Here is a 15,389-nt window from a genome sequence, read left to right on the forward strand (position 1 = left end):
GTGAATTACAAATGATAGGAAGATAAGCCCTAACAAAATATATGACTACCCTTAATCTATGATCACTGTCAATGGTATTTGTTCCAATAAAACCACAATTTTTTATATGTTTTTGACAATTCTTCTAAATATTATAACGCTTCTATTAGTAAAGGAAGTTATTTTTGTTTTCGGCAAAAAATCCTCATCTAGGAAGACTGGATAACATTGCATATTCTGAATTTACCATTAGCTGTTAAGTTATTACAAACAAACTGTAATATCGATGATATATATAAATAATGATCTGTAATGAACACCCATACATAGATTTCCGTCCAGAAGGTAGCGAGTCTAAAGGGATTGCCTAGATGAAAAAATGACTAGATGGTAGATGAATAAAAACACAGCTTTATTGAATACGATGACAATAGAACAGTCGTCAAAATTAAAATTCAATACCAAAGGGAAAATACTTATGACATTTCATGGCATCCATCGATACAAATCTGTAGGCTTTGTCTAGTTTCTTGATCGTATTCATTTCGCTCTGCGTTAATTCAAAATCGAATAACTGAAAATTTTCCCTCATTCGTTCATAATTTGTTGATTTTGGTATGACAACTATACCACGCTGCAGCTGGAACCGGAGCATTACCTGTGAATTTTTTATGTTATTTTTAATAAACAAAAAAAACAACCTTCAATTAATCTCAGTCTGTTTTCTGTCGCAAAGCTTAATGGATATAGTGAAGTTCAAACAAAAAATCAACCACTTTTCTCGATATTATCATTATTAAGTTTGCCTGCGTAAGGGTGTTAATAACTGACTGAGTGACAAGTATATAATTCATGAAGATACACAGCTTATGCGGGGTTTGTATATATGAATGTAAAATTTCAAAACGCTGGAAGTTGAAGCTGTGAAAAAGTGCCGGCAGGCATTTATATCAAGCGACACAATCTGAGTATCACGAATCAAATAATACGGAATTGCTTTATACTGGTACCTGGGCCGGGCTCTTCCCGTGTGTTTTGCCAATATCGATTAACGCTGGGTGCTTTATTGGAATGGGCCCATCCAAGGCACTGTAACAACGCGCGGAGAAAATAGTGGTCCTTAATTTTATGACCTATTAGAAACTATCAGCGCTGTCTGAAGCGAAGGTGGTTGTAGATTAGGGTCAAATATATCAAATAATATTATGGTGTTAGTCGAATACGTTAGATTTCCAAGAAAGTTTCTAAATTGCGATGGGAATTGACTATGCGTATATGAGGCTTCCGTCCTGTTTGACAAAATGTAGTGACTGTTAAACTGTTATATCATAGAAACAAACCCAATCTAGATCGGTTTTAAAGATTTTGTGGCATGAGCTGGACATTTATGGAACAAGGTCCGGGAACTGAACCTGCGTACAATGGCTTGTAGGGTGAACCAAGTGGAGAGTACGCTGTGATGACAATATTATGTTCAGCACAAAATGCGCGAAGCTTTTCCTGTTGCAGGTACGTATGACTTTCTACCTGGTTAGTAACCGGTTTTACCGAGCCTTCAGCAAGGACTCGGTTAATCTGCTCACTGTTGAAGTTCGACACGCCGATACTGCGGACCTTGCCGGCTTTTTGAAGCTGAAATTAATTCCAATAGTGTTAATTTTCTGAAGTAAAAAAGAGATGCCTCGTTAAATAGGTATACTGGTACGTAAACGATCAACTATGCTATGACTACTTAAGGCCGCAGTATATTACTGTTAATAAGGTTGTTAAGTTCCAGGTGAAAGGCTAACTTCTAAATACGAACAAAAAATAATAAATAATAAAAGAGAATGGATTCACGGAGCTAATGGAACTCCGTAAATCTATCCTCGCTCCATTAATTTAAAAATAGCATTTAATTGCTAATAACAATCAACGTTACACTGCTGGAAAAAGCACCGCATGTAAGACGTTAATGTATGATATAATATATATATATATATATATATATAGTTTCTCTTTAATATTATTTGGCTGTAGCAATTTCAAGAGCTATAATATATCGAATCAAAAAAACACATGATACGTGCAATATCGTATGAATATATTCTTGCTATGTATGTATTTACATATGAATATAGGAACACCGAAGACACTTAACAATGCGTAACGGAGACAATGATCACTTGCGGGAGCAGACCATCACTGTTTGTTCATATAGGATTAACATTTAGTTATTAAGTTGTGTATTAAGTTGAATAATGGTAAACATCTTAGCGACTCTTTTTTTTACAGCTATTTTAAACGTAGTACCTTTTCCATTGCCTTCCAAGCTATCATGAAGTCAGCATCTGTTGTGTAGAAGCCGCCCTTATCATCTTTAGGAAAGATTTCTCCATCCTCTTTCCAGCTGAACGGCCAATGAATTAGGTACAGGTCCAAGTATTTGAGCTTCAAATCTGTCATTGTCTTTTGGAAACCTTCGAGCACCTTTTCCTCTGAGGATCGATAGGTATTCCAGTTCTGTTGAGAAGAATAGGCAATTCATAATGGTGAAGGTCCCACGTACACCAATCTGTATGCGTTTCAATTTCAATGACTTCACTGTAACAAGAATTTCTTCGTATGTATAATATGCTCGGCAGATTTTCATTCTAGCGACTTCATCGTAGACACTCCCTTTGCAAAAGTTTTTTCAAGAACTTCTTTGCCGTATCTCGACGCATGTATCGGCTGCTAACACCAAATGCAACTCATAGGCCAGTGGATCCCAATTCAAAGTCCTCAAAAAATACACTTTTTTAGATTGATATCATTACTTGATGGTAGAGATGCTACAATGGCCAAAAACCTATTTTTGGAAAAGAGTATTTCCAGAATGTACATGCTTAGTAATCCGCACGTCGATTATCTAAGGAAGACTGTTGTGCTGGAATCGTCTTATACACAATCGGATGTTCTGAGGTTTCTGAGCGATTCAATATCGATCCACATATGTAACTGCTGTAGCCTTTCCGCAAAGTATTTTGGTTGTTGGTCGCTTCCACGCACACGTTTCGTTCAACTTGATTAGTTAGAGAACCACTTAATAAGTTCTTTTGATATACATGCAGCGGTCTAGTTGCCGTATTAAGTACGTCCTGCACAAAATACGTCCTGAATTAAGTCGAAACGGATGAATGTGTCATCCATTGCTATGGATGATATCATATTGCCAAATATGACGCTGTAGCATCACATATGTTCACTTGAACTTTTATTCTCTTAGATTGAAAGTTTCACGAAATCTACATACGTTGTTTAGGTATATAGTTGTCTATCGCTGAGATCGCATAGAACAAGTTGTCCTGTACACAAGCTGTTAGTTCCCTGATCGTGGAAGGAAATGGGAGACCCATCGAAGATGGTTTCTTCAGAATTCCATCTCTTTATCTTTAGTTCACCCTCTATAATAGGTAGACAGGCAAACGCGCTTACTGAGAGACTGGATGCGAACGATTTTCAAGATTGTATGAGATCGTATAGGATATGTCATCTACGACCCTGGATTTTGTCTGCACAGAATTGACCGCCCATGAATCAATCATGAGCATCATCCTACAGACAGCGCCAAAAAAGTGGTGCGAAAAAAACATACCTCATTTCCATCATGTCTAGCTGGTAGGACAATGCTACCGCGTTTTCGGCAGATTGGATTTACAATATGACCGAAGGGGTGCAAGAGTCATACGTATTTTCGGTAACTCGACAAATATTCTTTAAAAGTAGTTCACAGGTACCGCAGGATAGAACTATAGGTTACACTTCACGACTGGCCTTTAGTAACGAAAGCACCTTCAAATCGTTAAAGAAGCTGTGGTGGATATCCGTGACAAGTTTGACCTGCTTATTTTTTAAGAACACGATAATACATCAATGGATTACGTAGGGCACCTATGTAATAAAATGATAGCCGGATACTCACGAACGTTCTCGTTACGAACCTGCGACAGTGTTCCTAACTGCCGATGCATCAATAGATCAAACTAGACAATTGTCCTATTCAGGCGAAGTTACAGCGGCTTCATTTTTTTGTAGTAATCACCAGAGCGGTTATTGACAAGATGAGGAAATCGAATTTACCGATAGTACTCTATCGTTCGATCGATATACCCCGGTGGGATTCGTTCAAAAATTGTTACCGAGGTGGCGCGAGGATAGAACCGAGTGTGTATCAGTTGCACTAACAGATTTGACTTCAAATAATGCGATTAAGACATGAATCTGAAATACTGGCTACTTCGCTGTTGGTTTCTTGATTCTGCCATAATAACGGGTACTGGGGAAATTCTATAACTGTTTCAGCATATTTCATATAATAGGCACATATAATTTTCTAGAAGAAAATATTTTTTTATATCCTACGTACGATTAAAGCCTTAGAATCTTTTATGATGAGGAAGCTAGTCACTTGTAATTTGTGTACTTTGATTATACGCAATCAACTTACGTTGCTGGTAACTGTGTGTACTGAAGAAATTAATGATAACTTACTTCAAGTTATCGATAAATAACCTCCTTAAAATCAAAGCAGGCAGCTATTATTGCCAGTAGCTCTTGCGTATCTATGCATTGCTTGGCCTACCTTGCTTGTCACAAACAAATCGTCTCTGCTCAGAACTCCCTGTTTGATTTTATCCGCAATCGCCCTACCAATACCATCCTCGTTTTCGTAGGCAAGTGCACAGTCTAAATGACGGTAGCCGATATCTATAGCGTGACACACAGCATCATATACTTCACCTGGTCCAACCTAATGTGTCATCAAATCAAAAACAGGTTAATTAGGCTGAAATCTCTCCATTCTGATACTGGTAAATGAATTGCCGCATTACACATGGCGGTTACGTGCAACTTTTCCTCGAAGCAAACTGAAGACATACGTAGACAAATTGAAGACATTCTTTAGGATTTTAAAAGGTTTTTATTATAAAAATTGAAAGAAACGTTGTCGTCTTAAGTCTTAAGATTATCTATTTACTGGTATTTCTTGGCTTCTCATTTGGTCTGCTACATATTACAACGTACTTAGAAACCGAATAGAATTTCCTCATACACGAATCAAAGTGCGCACAATTTTTAGCAGTCTATCATTACACACTATTATATAGCTCTAAAAAACACGGTTGCTAATTCAAGTTGGTTACAAAGTTAAGCCTTTCTAGAGCCATACCATCCAAGTTCCAAGACCGAGCACGGGGAGCTCGTTCCCATCGTTGAGCTTAATTTTCGGACACACATTTGCCATCACGGAGTTTTCGCTATAATTATCAATGAACATACAAGATGGTTACACGATAAGCCGATTACTGCCTTATCGATAGTCTAATCATACACTTTCGTTTTTCATGTCGATCAACAAAGGTATCTACAGGTAGAAAACAAACCTAAACGAGCGCCTCACGCGGAAGTAACGTCGCTTTGAATGATACCTGCAACATATAACCATCCTTGTAAGTATCAAGAGCCTTACATATATATATATATATATATAATGTAGATTAAGACTCTTGGTATTTATAAGAATTACTACATGTTTCATGTATCGGTCAAGGCAATGTTAAAACAACCTTGAACGAGTGACCATAAATGGAAGACACTATAAATATGTGTATAAACCAGGCACAGACAATCAAATATTGCTTAGACCGATCGTCATCGTCCATTGTCGAGTGTTACAGGCCATTAGTGCGCATCGCTATCAATCTTATGTCCGTTGAAAGAAAGGTCACCTTTTTAATATGAAATTTTCGAATAGCATTATTGTAGTTATTTCCTAGAAATTATTGCTTAGCTCGTATACGGTAACCTGAACAGCTTTTTCGTACCCAGAACCTGATTATATATAAATCCGAGGCTTACCTTAACAAATCAGATTGTTGATTAAATAGACTATCAGGAACACACTGCCGGTCGATGTTTCCAATATGGTTCTCAAAAATAATTTACAGTTATGACGACAAACGTTTTTGCGGGACGTCGCTGTCGAATGGAAAAATGGCGAAATAATTTTTACTCTGAACGAATCGTTACTTGCGTACATGTGATACGCGAATGAAAAGAAAGGAATAAAGAAAGAAAAGAACCATGCTGGCAAACACAAATTAGATACTTGTGCAGATCCACGATAGTTGTCAAATGACATTTACAAACTACTTTTAGTTGGCCTTTTTCTTGCAGAAACCAGGCACCGGATGGCGGTCAAATGGTTTTACAACGGCAAATCTCGACCATGTCAGTAAATAGTGATAATATCACGCTGAATGTAGCTTGCACGTTCAGCCAATGGAATTGTCAAACGCGACCTATTTTGTCCGATATCAGATGGGTTCACTTCAAGGCCAACAGCCAGCTATTGACCAACCGGCTGAAGGAAAAGTAAACAAACAGCGGGTGAGGAGGATGACCAAACGTTTAAAAGAAGGCGCGTCTTCGCATCAAGCTGTCGATATAATGTTTACTGATAATAAACCGATAAATAATACCGAGCAGCTTTAGCTTATGCAGCTTAGCATTTCGAACAAAAAAAAAACTGAAGAATAATTACGCATCGTTTAGTAATATCGACGACGTTCTAGCTTAACGTAAAGTAGTCTGCCTCCGCTAAGCATCAATGACGTCAACTTTAGATATCCTTGGCTTAAAATGGATAGCCCATCAAAAACCCAGAGTAATTACGTTTGAATTATTTCCCAATGCACGTTTCTACAGTCAGCCATGCGGCTTTCTTGTTGCCTAAAAGCAATTTTAATAGAGTGTTTAACTTGCCAAACCGTAGTTTCGCTGAGCCTCGAAGTATCCCTAATACGCACTTTCTAGAAGCTAATGCTTCTCTTACAAATCACGCGTATACATGGTATACACATCAACAACAGATTATCATTTTTTTATATCACCGTACATTCGCGTTGGTTTTATACCGAACATTACAGAACACTATACTAAACATAAAGTCATATATCTATGGCTTTATTTACCAACGGGCCTCTAGGGCCACGGGCATTCCCAATTTAAGACGACCCGCCAGAAAACACGGATTGGATTTCTGCGGGCTCGGCTTTAAGAGATTTCTGATCTGATTCATGATGTGTTTTTTCGTGAATTTCATAAGTTGTCTAATTTGATGTTTTGTAAAAGTTTAAAATGCCCTCCTGAAAAGGTCTGCGGCTAAAATGGAAGCGATCGAATGAGTACTTTTTTCTTGGTAGAGTTGGCTTTTTGTACTCCATGAGTTTTAATATGAATCCAGACAACCTACTAACCTTTTGCGATTTTTGCTTTTCTAGGTTTTTCTTTCATGCATCCGTGAAGATTATAGAAACTAAGCTGGGCTAGATTTTAAATAGGATTTTTGGTCAAAGAAAGTTTTCCATCGATGAAATGTTTACACAAAAGTATATCTAATGGGGTATTGTTTCTGTTGTTAACTGGAAACTCGCTGAGTTAAATAGATATACTGCACATGCCCCTATAGCTAAAATAAATAACCCGGCGTGAAAATGATCAAGGATTTATTGATAGGTTCGTCTCGCCTACCCAGATAAAAGTGAAGTGAAAATATGTTTCAAGCTATTTTTGAGTGCTTTCAAGAGCGAATTTTTGGTACGTGTCAATTGATAGGTTCAGCGTTTTGGTATGGTGAACCTTTTTATTTGAAAAATATTTTCTAAAAAATTTTTGAGAGTGATAGCAAAATGTCGAAGATATTCTTTTTCTGCCTGACAAGTAAAGCCGTTGTGGTAAACCAATATAGTTCTACGAAAATTGCGGCGAGTGGCAACTGCAGTAATCTCGTCAGCAATCGCGGAGACTTTAATACCCGCTGGTTGAATTGCGCACTCTCGATTCTCCCGAAAATTTTCATTGACGTCAATGAAAAAGCAGTATGCAGCACATACGGGAATTTAAAAATGGCACATCTACTTCATACGACGGCGCTTATCGTCTGCGACGTATGCTCTATGACCGGAGATAAGGTCTTCAAAGATATTTGGCGGAACGTATTACGATATATGTAATAAAGATGAACATTTCAGAGAAATTTTAGCTCTAGAATCAAAGCACTCCAGTCAACTACTGCCGGTAGTCAAAACAGATAGCAATATCAGTATTGAAGGCGTCTTGATCAAAAGGTCATAGCTATAAAGACACATGACAAGATACAATTTGCACATCAACACATGACTGGACGAGCACTCCCAGATTTTTGTTGTCAATCAATGATGATATATTTATAAAAAAGGCCTCCAATGAAATTACATTGCCCGAGCACATAGCTACAAAGCGGGATTCTGTTAAACGATGTATCGATGCATCTGCCTGCCACCATAATTCAGCGTGTCGGTTCTTCTAAACAGAATTATCCGAAATATTAGCAATACTTGCGTTAAATGTTTCTCTAGAGATCTAATTAAAGAAGTTACGGAAGATGCCGGTTCTATGCAGTTCCCCACAGAATTTCTCAACAACGTAGACAAATCTGGACTGCCGCCTTATAATTTACACCTAATGAAAGGTGACCCTTTCATCCCTTGGTCATCCTGATGAGGAACTTAGATTTTCCCAAGCTTTGCGACGGCACAGAGATGATCGTTTGTGATATATACAGCCATCACACTAGCAAAAACTTACAAGAGTATATTCAAAGGCCACGCAATTATGTTTTTAAAAAAGCACTATTAATGCCTAAATAAAAAAAAGATGCCGAAATTCCACAATTCTACAACGTCAGTTTCCAGTACAGTGACGGCTTGCTATCGCTACATCATAGGGCGCAGGGACGAGCGGTAAAAAATGTCCCTCCTTCCCTCGAACGAAGTTATACGAGCTACACGTCCGCTATCAAACAAATAGCGTTAGTGGTTATAGCTTATTTCTAATTAAGGTAACTAAGGTTTACCTGAAGCTATAAAATTATCGAGAAGGCTCCCTCACTATTCGCTTTCTAGGGTCAAGAGCAGATGGAACAGAAGCTAGGAATAAGGTAGGAAGAGCAAAGCCTCTAACAGAACGGGTCCAGCGCCTATAGCAAATACAATATGTATTTCATACGTCTAGTTCATGGCGTAGTATGCTCCGGTAGCACTGGATCTGGTTCTGAAACGTATGTTTTCAATGGCTGAACATAGTAATAACTTGATTCAATATTGAGGAGGTCATTACGGATGGTTTAATGAATGATTTGTTTCAGCAAAACGAATCTAGGCTTTACTTGTTACTAAGGATGTTACAGTAGGTGAAAACAGGCAAAGCTATATACTCCTAGCCAACCGCCTCCTAAATCGACCAGTCAGCGGACAGTATACGACAGCTAGAAGAGCAACACTATAAACCTAGTAGTAAAAGTAGGCTTATAGTTGACGCAAATATAATAGCTTCGAACCGATATGAACGGAGGTTAACCTAATAGGTGCCAGGTCGATAGGTAACGTATTAGCATGCTAATGCTAAGAATACGCGATGGTCTAAGTTAGAAATCCCGTTGCTTCGTGCCGTTGTTGCCAGCCGTCCAACTGAATGAGGCCGGTGCCGGACGTATAGCTCGAAATAATACGGTTCGAGTATGTGATTAGGTAATTAATAAGCCATGCACATATATACCTGTTGACATGATTTGTTCCGCTCGCGATTTGGCAAGCATAGCTTTCTTTTCGCGAGTAATAGATGCCGAGGCTAAATTACGTCAGTCAGAAGTAGCACGTAATTTCAATACAAACTGAGACAAACTGATGATAAATCTCTTGTTTCTGTCCGCACGCAATAGCGATAAACATGCGCATCTCTATGATTTTTCCGTTGCCGTATTTTGCCGATACCGTAATTTGCTATGCCTTTGGGTACCTTGTTGTCGAATGCTCACGGCTACTGCTGCCGCTGATCATGCGAAGTGAAGCGTGTCAATAGGTCACTAGGGGTAGCTAACTGTCCGCCATTTGTGACTCCTTATACGTAAGTGAATAATTAGTATTATGATTATTGAATTAGTATTGTGAGCTTTCCCGAACGAAACAGACGCATGACATCACCCCCAATCGTATTGATTCGTTGCCTGTAAACAATTATGGGACTTACTACTTACTTTTCCTTAGCGCTCATCGACACGCATGATTGTCGAAAACTTCTCAGCCCTGCAAACGTACGCTTCATGCAATAGAAATCACATGTTTCCTCAAGTAGCGTACTAACATAAGTCGTTCTTTATTTAGCTCCTTATTCTGGCAATAAACGAAGTGGCGTGTAGTAAGACGCCAGTACAGCCAATGGAGTTCCTAACCTTACTCAGTAAACCTTACTCAGCAATATGCACTTGACGTTTACCGCCGAGTCAATCACCGACAATTTCTGATAGAGCTACTTCTAATAATAGAGTGATCCTTACCTTTCCCTTACAAACGATATTTTTTAGAAGATAAGTGGCTTTACTCTGGGAGAAACTGAGCCCTTTCGGACAAGCGTCCATTGAAATATGTGCCGAGCTTTCAGAAGACAAAAAATGGTTGACATTTCTGAGAAAACCATATCAGATTGCTTACCCGGATGGCATAGAGGTCGAGGTCTTGGTCTCGGATATACGCTACTGAACGTGTCCCATATTTATCAGGTACGTCTAGCGCCAACAGCTGTTACAGTCGAACTGCTTAATTCAAATAAATGAGTCATTTTTGGATCCTATGAACTGGTGTACATGTTTCCTACTTGGCGTCACCTCTGAAAAAAGTGCTGCTTTGAGCTCCTTTGTTGGCCCTTTTTTCTCCAGGGGGGGGGGGGGGGGGTGTATGTCTGGCGTGGGGGGGGGAGGGGGGGGGCGGGGGGTGGGGCGAGGGCTAAATACCCAAGCTATTCAATTTTTTTTAGATAGAGTCGGTTCGTTATTTTGACCGATCGCCAGTGGTATTGACGATCCGCGAATCCAAAGCCTAGGCTTGAAGTCTAAACGCTTACAACACAGTGAAACTACAGGGTCTTATGATGAGACAGCCAACTTTGAAGCATCGATAGGTCCAAGCAGAGACAACTGAGTACAAATACTATTTGCACGCTTATAAATACAAACGTTTATTGAACGCCATGATGATAATTATCACCGTCGTCATTTTGTGTGTGTGTGTGTGTGTGTGTGTATCGACATATATTACATCTATATTATGTTAATGTTTGCTTTATTCGATTTTTTCAATCAACTATTGATATTTCGTTTATTTTTACAGGAGCGCCAATGATTAACGGCGGTGACAGGCCCCGTACTACACCACACTTGTAATTTTTCTGCTATTTATATATTTACTTTATTTACCTCTTTCTTTTATTTGAACTGACCACCCTTTCTCTAATATTTCATTGTTGTTTACTTTTCTCGATTACTGACGCATCATCGTCATCTAGTTGATTTTATCAACAATTTAATTCTTATGGATAGAATTATCTCTCTAAATTACTCTATCACAGGTATATACAATTTGTTACAGTCGCGCCCATCAAAGGCGGTATATAAGGCGCGTTCAAATCGCGTTCTGTACGCGTTTTTTTCATAAGCACTAAGTATTCAGTTTTCGCGACCAGACCTCGTCACAGTTCGTGTGTCATCGTGTCTTCTTCACCTATTTTGTTTATTTATACATATCAATCTATCTAATCTAGTATGTGTATAGATTGGTGACATCACGTCCGATAGTCAACCTCGTGGTTCGAACATTCGCTGGTTCCGCGCGGTCCAAAACCGGATTCAATTAATTGATGCTTCTTGCGGATTGATGAGTGATTCTCTTAGGGCATATTCAATAGATACAAATCATATCGTTTTTTTTTTTTTTACTGTTTATCACTTCCGAACAGCTTTAAGAACACGTGGTCCTGTAGTTACTGAACTACGATAGATAGCCTAATACAGTTAACGTCGGCGTTGCTGGTATTATTGTGTCCGGTTGATGCTTTCGTCCTCGTTAGTTTTATCGATCACTCTGTTAGATATTGCAACTGCCATTCAAGTTCTTCGAGTCAGCCTTAATTAGGCTGTGGATACCACGGGTTGCCGCCTGTAAACGAGACCGCACCAGCAGTTATATATAAAAACAAATAATAGCTATTTAGAGACACGTATGGTGGCTTCGTTTATGTTATTTTACTGTGAATAGGAGTCGGTTTTATTATTATTATACCTGATAGGTGATGATACAATTGCGGTTCGTTATGAATGGGTGGAGGAGGCGCATAGTCGAGGCTGGGATGCACCAACACCTGGGGCCGAAGGGGTAGTTCGTACGGGACATGTCTCTGCATAGATGTCATTGAAGTCATCGATGTCATTGAAGGGAGCGTGGCCACTGGGGTCATCATTCCCGGCACTAAATTATCTCTTCCCTGTGGATAGGCTTCGTAACCATTATACGGCGCACCTAAACCTGCCGGATTATGGTGCAACATAAAGTCTCCATGACTATGATGATGGTAAGCGTCCGCCGGAGCCACATCGCCATACGGCGTATAGGGCGAACGGCCATTGCCAGCAGCTGGTTGATTCGATTGTCGAATGACGGTTTCACGGTTCACATACAACTGACGAAGGAGAGAAGACGTTGCGCTGGGAGGCGTGCTAGGCGCAGGTGCACCTGGATCATAGAACGGGACAGAACGAACGTAATCATCATCGTGCAGTGGAGCATAGACTGCGGCGTAACATACGTATAAGCGCTCAAAGTTGCGTTTGCTAAGCTTTTAAGAACAGGCGTTTGAAGGGAAGATATAGATTATATATTATCCTCAAAGTCCTTTTAAGCTGGATATCGCATAAGAGGCTTTTGGAGGCCGTAAATGTCTCCATGATAGGAGATTTGGTAGCATTTTGAAACAAATTATCACCTCAGTATCACTTATTGAAATCGGCATTTTCACCAAACAGGGCCTAGGGCCAACAGCTTTTACAGCCTGATTTTAACTTTCAACTTATCAGGCTATTTCCCTTACCCAAACCCACCTATCCACTGTATCGTCGGAGGCTGAGGCATCAGTCTGTTATTTGCGTCCAGCGAAGTCTGTGACGGTAAAGGTGGTGGTGGAAGATGCTTCTTCATAGCGTCTTCAAGATCTTTAACGTTACTGTTATCGCTAGCACCACTCTTCCACGGCCGTGAGAGTTCTGAGATTTCCTTCTTTTCCTTCATCTCGCCATCCTCGGGAGAGTCAGACACGGCTGGTCGTTTGCGATTTTTCCCACTACCGCCACTGTGTCCGCCGTTGTATTTTTTGCGTGCTTTAGGGTCGTCCAATACCTCGTATGTGAGTGGACTCGATACAGGGTCACAGGATACGTCCTATAATCAACCATTGACGAACACAGCACAGGCAAGTTAAGCTACCGTTTAACTTTGCGCTAGATCAGCGATCATTTATCTAGACAATTGATGGAAAAACTACGGGGCATAGATAAGAAGTGTCGATTAAAGATATCTACGTATATGGCATACTTATGATAATTAGGTCCTTAGTTGACAATTAGCTTAGCACATACTCGCACTCCGTCAAGTATTAGCTTGGTATGCTACATACCAATGAGACGGATTCGCGCGTCGATGTGATGCACCGACAAAGCTGAATGGCCGTAATCACCAGTACAACCAGGAACGGTATTAGTATGGATTTACTTAGACACATATCTGTACTATATTCTAACCTACGTCCGTGAGATACCTGTTTTATAGTGTGGACTACTTCTCCTCGGGTAGTGTAGGAAGGGGTGGGTAACACTTGCCTTCACAGGTTCCAGCTTGGACACGCCCGATATCGGTAACGTGCTTAACGGTAGAGGATCGGCCGTGTTGCTCTGGTGCATAGTCAATGTTGCTGAAGTGCCAACTCCCGAAGCGAGCGTATGATGAGGTTTTGGCAGGGGTGAAACGGGTGGGCTACCGCAATCCCGTTTAAGCGGAGAAGGCTCCCGATAGCCAGGAAGTTGGCTCGCATCCATCACTATCGAATCGAATTCCCCCGCCGAGATAACGTAGTTTACGCAGATGATACTCTGTTCCTCCTGTGAACTTTGCTTTGATGCGCAGATGACCGTCGCGCACGTCTGGATCCAACTGAAGCCTCCACTTTTGTTCATAAGACGATAATAACCACTCATAGCTTGCCCTAAACAGGGTCATGACACAACGGACGATCATACATAGTGAATAACTTATTGAAGCAGCAAGTCGTGTAACGTGACTTCTGGAGGTTCAGCAATAATACACGTTTTTTTTTCTAACAGGTGCTTTGAAGAGTGATTCGTCATGAATGCTTCTAGTGGTGTTAAATAGGATGGAGTAGACGTTACTGTATGATGTAACGAGTCCATCGTACTAAATATCTTAAAGGTTACGTGTTATTATAAACAAACCTTTATGCATAATGTCCATATGTAGCTGTCTAAGTCGTTGAACATCTTGAGCGTGCACAAGCGAATAGAGACTCCGGCCTGTGAGATCATCGGCATTATAGTCTAACAGCTGTTGCACCCTAGGCTCGCAGTGCGACACCCGGAAATCAAGGTTCACCCGCGTTACGAACATATCGCAGCCAAGTCGTACCTCGTTCACAGATGGCGGAGGTAGGGCCACCGCCAAACCCACCAGCCCTAAAGTTGACAATCACACGTGCAATTATTTCATTTCTACTCTGACACTATATGGTTTTAAATCTCTTGATTCTAAAAAAGAACATTATATCTCATTTGGAGTTGTGGACAAGCCTTACTGGGCCAGGTATGGCAGGAAGATGGGTATTCTAGTCAGACAATGATACGAACGTGATTCGATAGCGGCGTGGTAAAGGGAGAACATTTTCGACAAGTTTGATGGACGTTTTTCGCTCGTTTTTTTCGAAGTGTGGAAAGGTGCTACTCGAAATTGAAAGGAGCCAACAGACGAACTTACCAAGAACAGGCTGACCTTTAAGCTGCGCCCCTCCAAGGGAAGGGGCGGAGGATGTGTAGATGCTCTGCGGCCGAAGATGACACAACACCAAGACAACCCTGTAGCCAGAAGACTTGAAATGGCAGCCTCTCTTAGTGAGTGTCGATTTCATGCGCACACAAAAGGACCGCTCCAGGCCGGCGTACGCTGTATGCGAACCCGCTTGCATCGTCGCAGCTCGAATTCGGACAGAATGTTTATCATTAAATACCGAAGAGAAATCAGTTTGAAAAAAAAAAACTTAATTAATCCCAAACACTGATCGTAAAATTATTAAGCCGAAATACCCATTCTATTAATCTAAAAGAGCCAAGATCAGCTTTTGAGAAACGAGATGACATTTTGGCTTTCGTCGATTGCTACCGTATGAATATTGAAATACCGTGATTATTAAACAATGAAACAACAATTAGAGGAAAATCCACGCAATATTAAAGGCCGAAC

At 40.3% G+C, this 15,389-nt stretch overlaps 2 protein-coding genes across 5 annotated transcripts in view; both read right to left on the reverse strand.

Annotated features, from left to right (window-relative positions):
• Positions 1-370: 370 nt before the first annotated feature.
• LOC111260139 (aldo-keto reductase 1B) lies at positions 371-6,354 on the reverse strand. Of its 4 annotated transcripts, XM_022832663.2 has the most exons (9): positions 6,147-6,354; positions 5,860-5,979; positions 5,385-5,429; positions 5,171-5,258; positions 4,583-4,750; positions 2,272-2,481; positions 1,400-1,611; positions 990-1,068; positions 371-637 (listed from the first exon to the last, which is right to left on the reverse strand). In XM_022832663.2, the coding sequence occupies exons 4-9, from the start codon at positions 5,243-5,245 to the stop codon at positions 428-430; spliced, it is 954 nt and encodes a 317-aa protein (XP_022688398.1). In that variant the 5' UTR covers positions 5,246-5,258; positions 5,385-5,429; positions 5,860-5,979; positions 6,147-6,354; the 3' UTR covers positions 371-427. The 4 variants fall into 4 exon arrangements, with proteins under 4 accessions (XP_022688398.1, XP_086824307.1, XP_022688397.1 ...); XM_086968181.1 differs by lacking the exon at positions 5,385-5,429; XM_022832662.2 differs by having other exon boundaries at positions 5,860-6,354.
• Positions 6,355-11,027: 4,673 nt separating this feature from the next.
• The window catches only part of trh (PAS domain-containing protein trachealess), a gene marked incomplete at its 5' end in the record, with an annotated part of 78,840 nt that continues 74,478 nt past the window's right edge, over positions 11,028-15,389 (reverse strand). Inside the window, 6 exon segments of the mRNA XM_022832665.2 lie at positions 11,028-12,029; positions 12,153-12,602; positions 12,968-13,304; positions 13,742-14,124; positions 14,372-14,608; positions 14,907-15,122. Coding sequence (XP_022688400.2) covers positions 11,998-12,029; positions 12,153-12,602; positions 12,968-13,304; positions 13,742-14,124; positions 14,372-14,608; positions 14,907-15,122 — 1,655 coding nt within the window.

This window comes from Varroa jacobsoni, unplaced genomic scaffold (assembly GCF_002532875.2).
Source record: "Varroa jacobsoni isolate VJ856 unplaced genomic scaffold, vjacob_1.0 scaffold_404, whole genome shotgun sequence".
Classification (NCBI taxonomy): Eukaryota; Metazoa; Arthropoda; class Arachnida; order Mesostigmata; family Varroidae; genus Varroa; species Varroa jacobsoni.

Bases quoted from the DNA above. Each gene is read 5' to 3' on its own strand.
- LOC111260139 (XM_086968181.1), bottom strand. From the start codon at position 5,245: ATGGCAAATGTGTGTCCGAAAATTAAGCTCAACGATGGGAACGAGCTC. The intron at 4,751-5,170 runs GTATGGCTCTAG...ATGACACATTAG, and splicing joins TCGGTCTTGGAACTTGGATG to GTTGGACCAGGTGAAGTATA. The intron at 638-989 runs GTACCAGTATAA...AAAAATTCACAG, and splicing joins ACGGGAAGAGCCCGGCCCAG to GTAATGCTCCGGTTCCAGCT.